A 13,676-nucleotide genomic window follows, 5' to 3' on the forward strand; every position below is an offset into this window, starting at 1 on the left:
TGGAAGAGGTCTTCAGTTGATCTTCAGAGGGTCCACGAACTTTTCTGAAAGAGTGTGCAAGATTTTGTATCATCATTTTCCTAAAAGAGGTTACCATGCTTTTGTCAAATTCCCAGCAGGATCATGTGATGCCAAAAAGGTTCAGAACCCCTGCTGTGGTCCCTGCTCAGTTTGTGGCAGTCATTTCTGTACCAGGGCTCTCCTTGTACGATAGGAAGAAGGGCTGAGCTGAATAACTGCAGAGTTCTTTGGTTTTACCATCAAAAAAACACACTTCAGTTTACTTCCTTTTTTCCCTTGGTCATACCACTTTTGTTTTTTTTAAACCAAGATAAAGGCTTGAAACTATCTACAGTATTCACAAATTCCCCATCTGGGGCTTGAAAAAGAAGAAGGGGATGAGTATGAAAATGTGTGTGTGAGGTTCCTTGCCTTTTGTTATTAGGCCCCGAATAATCGTCCTTTTCACTGCTGACTCACTGTAGGTAAACTCCTTTTTTACCGATCCACTCTGTTGACATAAGCAATATGAAACTGAGAAAGAGATTTCTAGAAATTGACCCCAAACAAGATTCTGTTACAGCAGAACCCTTGGACAGACAGAGTTTGATCTAAGGGAGCACAGTATGTACAGCAGTCATGAAATATGGTCCTCATATGAATACAAATAACACGTAGTACTTTATAAAGTTCTTTCACAGACGTGATTCGTTTTGCACAACCCTGGAGGGACTGGAGCCTCAGAGAGAGGTTGTGTCCTGCCTTGTTAATCCCTGCTAGAGACACAAGCCAGTAGATGGTGAGGCTGGATCTAAAATGAACATCCAACTCTTCACTGTGGTTTGACCCAGAATTCTGCTGTGAAACAGTGTTGTCAAGACTTGTGCTTCGAACGGTATTTCCAGTAATGGTGACACATTTGCAATGACTCATCTTCCCTTTCCTCCTTGTGAATAACATAGGTACATGTGAGGAGGCAGGGGAGGGTTAGGCTGTGCAAAGGATTCCTTTTTCTGTGTGCTGAACTGAATAATCTATACCAAGGTCAAATGTACAGCTTTACACTTAATCCCATATTGTAACCAAATGAGTTTCAGTGAAAAGCAGAAACTGCTTCATTTCTGGGTTTTGGCAAAATTATTGAAAGATATACTTCTTGGAGGTCTAGGTGAGCACACATTACAGATGTGCCCCATTCCTGGACACTTTTAAGAATGTCTGTTGGACAGGGGGTGCTCTCCTAGAGGGAGGCTGGGAGTGGACTGGATGAGCTCCGGGGGCCCCCATTCATTGCACTGTGTGTGATCAATACCGGAAGGCAGGCGAGAATTTCTTTCTAATAACTTTTACGTGGTTATTACCACGGTTACCGAGATGTTCCTTTGACGGACGTCAGAGCTAAGGTCAAGGGACTGTTTTTGTCATCTAGCCCCCTTCCTCCAGATGAGATAATCTCAAACTTTCAAAGACACATTCCTATCTAATTTTAAAATAATTCTGAAAATAGAAGAATCATTGCTTAACTCAGTAGCCTGTTCTGGTGTTCAATCATCCTTAGCTCCAGAAAGCCCCTCCTCTCTGTAGTAAGTCCCCTTTCCTCTTCTGCTCTGTGCGGATGCAGAATAGCCAGGCCCCTAGGCAGCACCCCCAGCCCATGCCTTTGGACGGTTTTCTCAAGCTGATTTGAACAGTAGCCTTCATTCCTCTGTTCGTTGGCAAAAGGAAATCTGACTTGGACACAAAGTGTGCGTGTTCCTCTATTCCCACCCCCTCTCCCAGCTCCCGATTTCCATGAGATGGGGAAGTTCAAGGAACACATCTCTGGTCTGAATGATTTTTGCAACCAGCTTTTATTACTTTCTTTAAAACCCACATAAGAAAGACATTTAAAAAGAAAATTTACGCACTGGGCAACACAACAGTAGAAGGCACTCCAGCAGTCATGCCCACCCTGGGAGGGAAGGGACACTCCCTACACACTACTGTTTCGGAGGTAGGGCCTCAGCCTGGGTCCTGGTCTAACTGTGCTTTAGAGAAAGTCTGAATTTTCCCATAGTTTCCTTATTTCATAAACACCACTATCTCTTTATATATAGCTATATGCCTTTATGTATATATGTACATGACTTCTTTTCCTTCTCAAAAATAAAATAGCCACCCCATCAGAGGGAGGTTCTCAGCAGCATTCACAGCGGTTGCACAGGATCCATGCCTTCTATTCATGTTAAAGACATGCAGCTTGAAGAAAAGAGGACTCTGCACCCACCCCTGTCGATACACAGCAGGGAGAGAGATTTTTTTAAGCGGGGGGGACGTGATAAGGCTGAGCAGGAGATAGCAGATAACTAGGGTTTTTATGATGTAAAAAAATCTCTTTTGAGCTGCTTAACTCGTCCTGTTTTTGCAGCTCTGAAGACTAAGTAGTTTGCATGATGAGGGGTCTGCATTCCTTCTGTGATCGGGGGCATGTGGACTCAGCAAGGGTCAGGGAGGGAGGGAACTGCTGAGGCTACACAAAGAAGTGTGGGCTCAAACCAACCCAACAGGGACTTGGGAAGGCAGAGGACTGACGAAGAAATGGTCTCTCAGAGGCTGCACTGGAAAACTGGCCCCGCTTTGAAAGTCCAGAGTCCTTCTCCTCTGCGCAGGAGTGTCTCTGTAGTCCTGGCTACCGGCTTGAATTGTTTGGCTAGTTTTAAGTTTGGACCTAAGCAAGGAGCCAGTACACATGTAGAGTTGGGAATCTGATCCGCCCTGTCCAGGCAGTTTGACCTCACTTCTTGGAAGTCAGAGCCCAGGACCTTAGACGGGAAGGAGGTCTGCGACCCTCGTCCCATACCTGGAGGGAAGATTCTCCTGGCCTTGTCTCCCACACTGCCGCGGTCCACTTCCTGGCAGGAGCAAGCCAGCAGCAGAGCCTCAAGCAAATGCCCCTGCTCCTGTCCCTCTTTGAAAACAAAAAGGCACTGAGGTCAGCAGGAGGCCAGCCCCATGGCTGGCCATTCTTCGACCATAAAGGTCTCCAAGTTGGCTGAGTTGGAGGTTCCCCCCTCTGTACTCAAGGCAGCTCCTCTGGCGGTATCTGGAGATCCCAGAGTCCCAGTGGGAGGAGTGAGGCAGTGCTGGAGGCCAAAGGGAAACCAAGGCAGCCAGGCCTCCTCTGCTCTCTAGCCCGGGGAAGGCTGAAGACAGCTTGGACACCTTTATCTGCAACATGTTTTGGCTTTGACTGCCTGATTTCCGTACTCAGCAGGAGACTTTAAAAATGGTAAATGGCTGGTTTCCCTTTGGTGGAAACACAGGAGGATGATGGCAATATTAAATTCAAAACTGTAACTCAGAAACAAAGAGTTGTTGACAAGATATGGCTGAAGACCACGCATACACAGATATGTATGCCTTTGGGTTTACATGGGCTCAGACTTTTGGGCCATCAGGGCCAGGGCCGGCTGCAGCTTCTCTGGAAAGTTCTCAGGCAATCTCAGCTTCGGTGCTCCTGACCCCAGCCAGTGGCTTTATGACCTTCCCTTAAGCATGAACAACGGGCACCTGGGGAAAGTGGGGGACAGTCCTTTTATGAGCACTGTCGTGCTCTCAGGGGCTCAGCTCAGACCTGCTCAAGGAATATGCTACAATTCTTGGACTCATAAATAAGGGAACCGTGGATGGCAAATAAGAAAGCAATTGAAAAAGAATAAAAGGCAGAGAAAGAACATATATCTCTAAAATCTTTTTTCTTTCCTTTGCCGGCTGGTGTGGAGAGAGGCAACTATTTGGTTTGTGAAAGGCTTTTGCCGATGGTGAGAGGACGTGGCGGAACTTTCACACGAGCGAGCGCTGCTCCTGGGCAGTGTGCAGAGGGCACAGCGTGATGGTGGGCAGGCCCCAACTCCACGCACACACGTGTCCATCAGAGATTTTGTGCCACGTCTGGAACTGCTGGGCGGGCACAGATGCACCCAACAGAGGTGTCCTGAGAAAAAGTGTCTGTGGCAGAATAATAATTAATAATAAAAATAAATCCACGGGCATCGGGAGAAGAGGAAGCAGGACCAGCTAGGCAGGTTTGCCCTGGGATTCTCTTAAGGCCTCCTCCAGTTTCTGCCTAAACTTGTCATACTTCTTCTGCACTTGTTGGATTTTGTCCTGCTCCTCCTTTTCCAGGATTGTTAGGAAGTTCTGGAGCTCGGGGATGGAGAAGGCATCCCACTGTGGGGCGAGAGGGAGATTGGGGGAGAAACAACAGGAGACAGGTTAGTGGGCGCCTGATCTGAGGACCCCTGCTGTCCCCACTCTTCACACAGTTTGCACATGGTTTGCTACTGAGTAGGCAGATGTGAAAAATAAAGCTTGGGGTTTCCATGCCGCACCAGCAACAGAATTTCAAATCCTGGCATCTCGTGGCCAAGAGTTACTAGTCCACAAGCCACATTGTTATTCAGAGAATCAACAATCTTAAATTTCTCTGTAGCCGCTGAGATCTTAACAGTGACGCGGGAGCTGCCTGGGACCCAGCTGTCTGCTTTGGGGTGATCAGCAACAGGCTCCCAACATGCGGACCCTCAAGTGGCACCTGGAGGAGAGCTGGACTTGGACTCAGGAGACTGGGTGTCAGCCTGGCTCCACTGTGTGGCCTTGAGCACATAAGTCCACCTTCTCAGCCTGTTTTCTCATCTGCCGTGGAATTAGGGTATGTGCCTCCCTTGGCTGGCAGAGCAGATGATGAGATGAGCCTGTTGCACAGCTCTGCAGAGCCTGGTGGGCCTGGGGGACCTGGCCGCTCAGGAAAGAAGGCAAGTCTGACTTCTCTTAGGCTGACCCAGGAACTGAGGCCCCCATGGGGCCAGGGGTTTCGACTCCTAAGCTCTTTGAGCACAAAGGAACATTAAGGTTTATCTGGTTTAATCCCCACATCGGATAAATGAAAAAACTGAAGTCCACAGAGGGAACCACAATCACAGACACAAGCACCACAGTCACAAAGCTTATAGCAGCAAAACTAGAACTAGAAGCCAGACCTCTAAACCCCCAGGCCCGTGAGCTTGCCACGGGCCAGCAGTGTTCAGCTTCAGCGGAATACTTTTTCCAAACGAAATCTTCCACTATATAAAGCAGATGGAAAGCAGAGCTGCCTGGTGGAGGCCGGGAAAGGACAGGGCCCCGCTCGCCTGGACCCCCCAGATTTCCACAGTGGCTCCCAAGACTGCTTCCCCGAACCCCAGGCCTCCAGTGAATGCAGTGTGACAAACTCTGTGAGAGGCACCCTGTTCTCGGTCACTCCACTGTGACCCCACCTGCCACGCAGCCCAGGCCGTGGGGGCCACCAGCTTGGTTTCGCCTCACTTCACACCACAGACTGGACTCCGGTGAGCTTCCCTTGGGGGATCGAGGTCTGCTTTGAAGAACCAGGGAGAGACAAACGACTCAAAAATACCCATGCCCAGTGGAGCCCAGGCCATCCTGGAGCAAAAGAATCTGGGTGGAACACAGGGAGTTTCTCAGCGCCCATCCACCCTGAGTTTTCAGAAATAAAGCACATGAAGTCCTGTCTTTCCACAGGCCTTGCCAGACACAGGCCCTGACTTGCTACCCCAGGGCACTTACAATCCTGGCTTAAATGCTGAACCTCAGCCGGCACTCACCCCAGCCCAGCTGCCTCGAGACATTTTCCTGCTGTGCTGGGTGGTGAGGCTAACCCATGCCCCCCAGCGTGCCCGCAGGCTGGCTTTGTGCACCAAACAAAGGGTCCCAGACCTACCTCCACCTCTCCAGTTTCGTTCTCCTTTAGCACGAAGCTGAGCACATCCGTGTCAGGCCCAGCGAGTAAGCGCAGGTAGAGGGGGCAGTCCGCAACGGAGAGTTTCTGGAAGAGCACTGCAAACCAAGAGAGGGGGCTGGGCGCTCATCTTGGAAAAGAAGGGCAGGGGCTCAGGAGGGGTGGGACCGATTGGAAACGCAGAGGCTGGTGTTTCTAAATGGAAGTGGCCATCCTTTCAACCTAACGAAATGAACCTGACAAGAATAAATAGGGTAACAACCTTTATCTTCGCGTCTGCTAGAGTGTGAAGCATGTTTCCATTCACGTCATCCCCTAAAAGATTAGTAGGAGTGGTGGGCGGTTCCGTCCCATTCCACAGATTAGGAAGTGAGAGCCCAGGGTGTGGTTTTCCTGAAGTCACACGTGGAGGGAGGGGCACAGTGAGCGGGCAGAACGTGCGTGTGGCCCTTCCACAGACCTAACGCCACACGGATGGCTGAGCAGAGGTGCCACGAGAAGCCCAATCCTCCCACTCCAGTGTGTTGGGGAGCACAGACGGACCTGGGAAAGGTAGTTTCTGGGTGGGAGCTAGCTCTCTCATACCTTGCCCGTCCTTGTGTATCCGCTTAAAAAGTGCAAACTTCTGGGGACTGTCCACGACCATGAACTTCTTGAGCAGCCCCTGGATGACCTCACTGACTGTGGTGGTGCTGCAGATGTGCAGCTGCTTGATGGCGTCCAGCGGCAGGTAGAAGGATGTCCGCCTGTCCGTGGTGGCTGCCAGGTCCACTTCCTTGATGGCGTCGTAGATGGACGGCGGCCGGATCCCAGCAGGCACCATCACCGGCCGCCGAAGTCTCAAATGCACTTTGATGAAACCCGTGTAGGTGCCGTCTTCGCTCTGCGGGGTGGGGGGCGGGGGGGGAAGTCATGTGGGGTCCGGGAGGGTCTGTGTTGCTTGATCCTATCTGCCACTCTGGGCCGTGGCCCCAGATCCGGTGGGCTGCAGAGGCCTTTCCTAACAGCAGTGCCATCCCAGTCAAACACCCTCCCGACAGGCTCAGGCTGCCTGCCCCAAATCCCCTGTCACGGGGCAGACGCCGACTGCCTTTGGTGGGTCCCCAGGCCAAGAGGCAGGGTCTGGAGTGGCCTCTCTAGTTTGCCCCGCCAAACCAAAGAGGAGCAGGAAGGCTCTGTAATAAGGTCCTCGGAGAACAAGCGCACTGGATTTTCTCCTGCATCTCTTTCCAAAACCCGGCAGTCTGCAAGACTTAAACCCAGGCCTATCCGCGACTGGGTTTTCTAGCGCCCCACCCGGCTGAAGCCCCAAAGAGCCAGTTGCTGCCAGCCACCAGCAGGGGGCAGGTTTCTTCTACTGTCTCCTCCCCTCCCCACTGAAGATGGCCTTTCCAAACCTGGCACAAAGTTGGTGCCCTCCCCTCTCTGAGCTCTGCACAGCCTAAGGAAGCTTCCCCAGACACAGGCTGTAATGACCAAGAAGGGGAGGAGGAGTTGCTGCGAGCTCCCCTTGCCCAGGGCCTCCTGGGCCCTTAGTCACTTGTATATCATTTAATTCCCACAAGCGCTTTGACAAATGGGAACTAATATCTCTATTTTACAGTGAAGCTCAGAGAGGTTAAGGTTTCCCAAAGCCACAAGTTAAAAACAGGAAGAGCCAGAGACTAGATGTGGATCTTATTCTGAAGCCCATTTTATTTCCCTAAAACACACAGAGACCCCTGATAACCCAGGCTCTCAGCTTCACACAAGCCTGGAGGCCTCCAGGAGCCCAAAGAAAGGGGAGGACCCTGGTGGGGGTATCCCCCAGAATGCAGAGGGAGAGCAGGGGAGCCACACCGGCAGGGGCTATGGAGCTGGGAGGGGGAGAGAGGAAGGGGGCGGGCAGTGCGGGGCAGGCCCCCTCACCAGCTTCATGCCCAGGCAGTTCTTTTCCCGGGTGTTGTAGCTGTCGATCTTCTGCTTGATCTCCTGCAGCGTGGGCGGGCACCACGGCTCCTCTGCGGGTTTACAGTCATTCTGAAACAGACACAGATGTGAGGGTGGATGTACAGTGGCTCTCAGGATGAGGAAGGAAATGACCTCGTCCTCCCAAAGGCCTCTCCAACCGAGAATAAGTGAGCACCAGCCTCAGGCAGTGAATGGGATGGACTCAGCCTGAGAAAAATCAAAGGTCAAACCCCTGCGCAGCCAGCTACCCCGGGGAAGTGACTTCCATCTCTCTCGGCCCCAGTCTCCACACCTGTGAAATGGGGGCAATACCCACCGTTCAGGCTTGTTGCAAGACCAAGGTGAAAAGGCCCGGCACACAGGCACTGGGTGTGAATCTGGTGAATCAGCAGAGCTGTTTTGCTTATGGAGGGTGTCCATTTAGATGCTATGGGAGATGCAAAGAAATGCAAGCCATGGTCATCTCCTCAAGGAAGTAACAATAGAGCTGGAGAGACAGGAACATACACGTGATCCCAGTATATGCTGATGGGAATGACAGCAATTCTCCCAGATCGAGAGGACCAAGGGCACATGGACATTAGTCCAGGCCCCATGTCACTGGCCACAGCACTTTGCACATAGTAAGAATACACACACACACACACACACACACACGCACACGCACACACACACACACACACACATATTTATCAAATGAATGCATGAACTAGTGGGGGCAGGGGGCTGTAGCCTTCCCTGATAATTGAGGGGATAAATCTCCACTGGGGCACAGGGACAGCCAGCGTTTACTCAGCACCTCCTCTGCGCCGAGTGCTTGGCTTGCATTATCTCAGTTAATCCTCAGAATCCAAACTGCAAGATAAGAGTTTATTACCCACATTTCACGGGTGACACGACGGAGACTCAGAGGAGTTTAGGAACGTGCCTAGAGCCCTGCAGTCAGCCTCTGCAGAACTAAAAGGGATGCCAGTCCGTTCTGCTGTGTTCTTCCCATGACATCACAATTTATTCTTCTGACTGCCCCCCGACCCCCCGCACCCCCTCTAGGAAGAAGGAAGCCAAGGAGATGCAGGTCGATGTTGTTCACACGGTGGACAGAATTCAGGGGAGAATTCTGGGGTCTAAGCAAACCTGTCCGTCTGTCAGTTCCCTGGGCTTCTCTCAAGTCCATTGCCACCCACCTTCCCTGCTTTGTCTTCACGTTGTCCTGCGTGGCCGGGAGTGCAGGAGCCACAGTTTGGGGGAATAAATAGGTCAGTCAAAACCTGCCAAGAATGTGCCTGGTCTTAGAAATCTAGCGGACCCAGGGTGGGTCAGGATCCTCCTCCGGCAAATGAGGAAACAGGCCCAGAGTGGTGGGGCAACCGTGTTCTCCAGGCTGACATCACCCAGCACTGCCCTGTGGGTGTCTGGTTTGGTTGGGGAATTTCACAGCCATGCTGCCGTCACAGCACCACCCAGCTGAACCTGTCAGGCTCCCATGGCAGAGCTGTCCAGCCTCCTCCCTCTAGCCCGCCCACGGGAGACAAGTCACACTCAGCAGGATGCCTTCACTCCCCCCTCCCACTTTCCAGTCCCACAGAGCCGATAAGATGTCAAGCTCTGTGGCTGCCGAGGGGAGCGGGCGTGGCCTCCCACACCCACCCCTCAGCATGGAAACGAGCTGACGTCCTTTTTCCATCACGGCATCTTCCGCTGGCCTGTCTGCTCCCCTATGTACTCTTCCTCGAGGATCTCGATCGGAACAGCACTGTACACTCACAAACCTTACATACTACGTATGTTATTCCTGTTTTACAGATTACAGACAGAGGCTCAGAAGGGTTAAGAAACACGCTTGTGGTCCCACCGCTAGTAAGCATCTGCGTTGGGCCTGGAAACGAGTCCATCAAAGTCTGGAACCCATGCTCTTCTCAATTCCATGTGGTCACCCTAGGACAGCCGCTTCAGCCACTCCCATAGCGATCACTGAAATTCCATGCAACGGGGCTGGCACGAGCAGTCGCTACACCAAGACCTATAAATTACGTGACCTGTGAAACGTTCAGTGGGTCCCCAGAAGCCTCAGGACCTGGGGCCACCGTGTCACCTGTAAAGATGTCAAGGAGGGACTTCTAGCCTCTGGCAGGAGGAGGCAGGCGCCAGGATGCAGGGCCCACCCTTTTCCTATGGGGTCACTCAGGTCTCTGGAACAGGACCCTGATTCCATGGAGGACCACCCAAGGGCAAGTACTCCCCAGGGCATCTGCCATCTTCTTGAGCTGAGAAGCAAGCGGTGTGAGCCACACAGAGTGTCTTCTTTCGCTGTCGACTTATTCACCCAGGGACCATCACAGTGGAGCTTCTCACTCCTCATGCCTCCCCGCTTAGTTCCTGGAGGCCCCGCCCCCAGCACCCACCCCACTGGGCACATCTCTGTGGGACCAGACGTGCCTGCTGCCCTCTGGGAGCTTCCAGTCAGAAAGACCAGTATCCCGTTACCGTTACATACACTCCATTCTGTCCGGCTCTGAAACATGCAGGCTGTTGCTCCTTAGGAGTTAGCAGCTTGCTCGTACTTATCTACAAAAAAGAGTTAGAAGCTCTAGAAGCTCCTGGAAGATCTCTCATAGTTTCCAAATGAGCTAGAGCCATTTCCCGGTAAGAAAAGGCAGCTGCATCATGGCTTTCGAAGGCCAGTATTCCAGCCTGTTTTTGAATACAGTAAGAGTCAGAGCTGCCTTAACCTAAGGTTTTTTCTTCCTGTTCTCTTTTCCTGCAGCAGATAACCCATCTATTCCCCCCTTCCCACCACAAACCTGGGGAAGTGACGCAAGTGGCCGCGGGCACCCTTTGCAGGACTCACGCAGAAAACAACCATCCTGATCTCCATCCCGTCTGGGAGTGCCAGGAGCCCTGTCTGGCCAGCACACTGAATCTCCCGCCCTGGGATGACAGCACCCCTGGCTGCTGCCCGCACCAGATCTGGCAGACAAGATCTGACCATGGACTGAATGAATCACCTCCCAAAGCAGGCCAGCCAGCCAGCCAGCCATGGCTACGGGAGTGCACTCTTTCCCATCCTAGAGATGGTAGAAAACCTCGACCAGTGCTTCTTAAACCCGGCTGCACGTGGACTCCTCTGGGGGATCTTGAGAAACACAACACCTGGGCTCCATCCTGGAGATCCGATTTAATTGGTTTGGGGTGCAGAGGGATTTAAAAAAATCTCCCAGGTGATTCTAATGTGCGGCAACGTTGGAGAAGAACTGGTATAGACCCCTCCCAAGCAATCTCAGACCTCAAGCGTCCCCATCCAGCTGCAGACTTAACACTTTTGCACTCACAGATATGCACTGCCCCCAAAGGTTTACCGAGAAGGCAGTATCCAGGGTGTGAACAGATCAATAATATTGCGATCTTCAGAGGATAAGTCAAAGACCCCACTTTCTATTCACCTGCCAGATTCTCAAGTTCTCAGAGTGAAAGATTTGTCTCCATCTACGGGTACAAAGCTAGAAACCAGACAGAGTTTTGTCTCCTGGGGTGGCCCAAGATGGGGACAGAATGGGGAGCTCACTCTGTTGTGATTTTAAAGATAACAGGCATTGCCCTGTGAGGTGTCTCTCCTAGGAGGCTTATACATCTCAGTGCATCTGGCATGGGATGCATCTGCTCTGATTAAGCTCCTGCCATTGGTGGCAGACGGTTGAGCTGTTCCCAATGCAGCCAGCACATCCAGGGCACTGGTGAGAAGCAAATTTGTGTTCATAGGTCCTAACCCACAGGGTCAGGAGTGGGCTGAGGAGAATGTGCTGGAACCATCAGATACATTCGGGCCCATTTTTTTCTGGACCTAAATCACGCAAACCTCACTTTTGCCAGAAATTTCACTTTCCCTTTGAGACTTCCCTGGTGGTCTAGTGGTTAAGACTCTGTGCTCCCAATGCAGGGGGGCCCAGGTTCGATCCCTGGTCGGGGAACTAGATCCCACATGCCGCAACTAAAAGATCCCACGTGACGAAACGAAGATCTCACACACAGAAATGAAGATCCCACGTGCCACAACTAAGACTCAATGCAGCCAAATAAATAAATACATATTAAAAAAAAAGAAATTTCACTTTTCCTCTTTTTAAACTTGTCAGCCTCTTCCTCCTACACACAGCTTTCACCATCTTACTGCTGTCTGTCTATCTGAAATCTTTCACCTGTCAAGGCCTCTCTGACCACCTCAGCCCTGCACGATGATGACGATGATCCTTGACTGTTATTAACAGGCTAACTATGTGCCAGGCACTGTTCTACTCACTTAGCATGTATCAGCTCATTTCATCCTCACCACAAGTTTATGAGGAAGGTACTATTATTATGCCCATTTCACAGATGAGGAAATGGAGCCCCAGCAAGGTTAGAGCTAACCTACATCCAAAACTAACACTATACTATCCTGCACTTAAATATCCATCTAATATTATCCTCCAAGTAGACCATCCACCTTGGTTTTTCTTCCTAACTAGACGGAAGCTCCTTAGTGACTTACATCATACTTCTGTCTCTTCTCCACACCCAGTGGCCCTGAGCATGAAGCAGATAATATATACGCTTGCTCAAGAAACTTCAGTGCTTCCCCATTGCCTACAGGGGGAGAAAAATGATCTTGCTTTCTGCTAGGAATTATAGTGCAGTATGTCTTGGATTGCCATTTGGACTGAGTTCTGTGAGAGAAGCACCTGTCTGCTCCACCACGGGGTCCCAGAGCTCAGTTCCAGCTTGGCACATGGTAGAGGCTCAGGCAATACCTGTGGGGTGAACATAAGCGTGTGTTCAGGTTGTGACTCCCATCATTAACAAAGTGATCTTGAGAGAGTTGGATCATGTCTTTAAGCCTCAGTTTCCTCATCTATAAAAATCCTTTATTGCCTCATAGGATTGATGCAAAGGTAAAACCAAATGAAATAATGGGTATTTTGGAAATGATTGAACCCATCCAAAAGGCATGTACTGTAACTATCACTCCAGGCATACAAAGTCCTATCTCTGTTAGCCAATTTCATTTCTCACTTTCCTGGAGCACTTCCTCTGGATTGGCTCACATGTCATAGGGTTTGTTCATTCTTTTCTCTACACTAGTGCTTGGCAAATTTTTTCTGTAAAGGGCCAGGGAGCAAATATTTTAGGCTTCGTAGGCTATCCAGTCTCTGTTGCTACTCACCTCTGCCACTGTAGCAGAGAGCGACCATAGGATGAGTGTGGTTGTGTTTCAGTAAAACTTTATTTGTGGACTCTGGCCCACGAACAGTAGTTTGCCCACGTCTGCTCTACACTGTCATTTGTGCAGTTTTTCTGCCTAGAATACATAGCCCCCATCTCCTCTAGTTCCATCTTCTCTGTGTAGTTTACTGAGAAAATTTCTCTGGCCCACAGCAATCTCCTCATTTTCTGCTCTCCTAATCTTTTAGGTTCCTGACATTTTAATTCCCAAATGGAGAAAGGTATACAGTATACAGGTTTGTACTGGTCCCCGCCTTTCTCCTAATATCATACTTGTATCAAGAATCAGGTGTTTCCTGTGTATTTCCTCCCACCACCAGTGTATGGGCCTTTGGTAACTTCACTCTCACTTAATGGACACTTTTCGCAAGTAGACAAAAGCTTTATCACTTCATTGGAGTTCTGCTTTCTCTCCTCCCTTCTCTAATTGGGAGGCAGCAAGCTGCCTGAGGAAGGATGCAGGTGGGCAGCTAAGCTCACTCACCAGCTCGGGGACTCATTTCCAAACACCAGCCCCATGGCCTCAAACCCTCAGATTCCTGTCATAGCAGAGCTGCAAATTCCTACGTGCCATGGACCTCCGCAGCTGCCTGCTAATGTTACCTCCACCACTGCCAGGACCTATGGAGGTGGCTTCACAGCCTGTATGGCTACCTTTAGCATCTGATTATATGCTGCCTTTTACTGTTTCATT

At 50.8% G+C, this 13,676-nt stretch overlaps 1 protein-coding gene across 2 annotated transcripts in view; it reads right to left on the bottom strand.

Annotated features, from left to right (window-relative positions):
- Positions 1 to 1,831: 1,831 nt before the first annotated feature.
- RASSF5 (Ras association domain family member 5) overlaps positions 1,832 to 13,676 on the bottom strand; it is a 71,134-nt gene continuing 59,289 nt past the window's right edge. For both annotated transcript variants that reach the window (XM_059995764.1, XM_059995773.1), the window contains 4 exons: positions 7,685 to 7,795; positions 6,362 to 6,659; positions 5,759 to 5,874; positions 1,832 to 4,209 (listed from right to left, as the gene is read on the bottom strand). In XM_059995764.1, coding sequence (XP_059851747.1) covers positions 4,057 to 4,209; positions 5,759 to 5,874; positions 6,362 to 6,659; positions 7,685 to 7,795 — 678 coding nt within the window. In that variant the 3' untranslated portion in view covers positions 1,832 to 4,056. The remainder of the gene's footprint in view (positions 4,210 to 5,758; positions 5,875 to 6,361; positions 6,660 to 7,684; positions 7,796 to 13,676) is intronic.

Source organism: Delphinus delphis, chromosome 1 (assembly GCF_949987515.2).
Source record: "Delphinus delphis chromosome 1, mDelDel1.2, whole genome shotgun sequence".
NCBI classification, from domain to species: domain Eukaryota; kingdom Metazoa; phylum Chordata; class Mammalia; order Artiodactyla; family Delphinidae; genus Delphinus; species Delphinus delphis.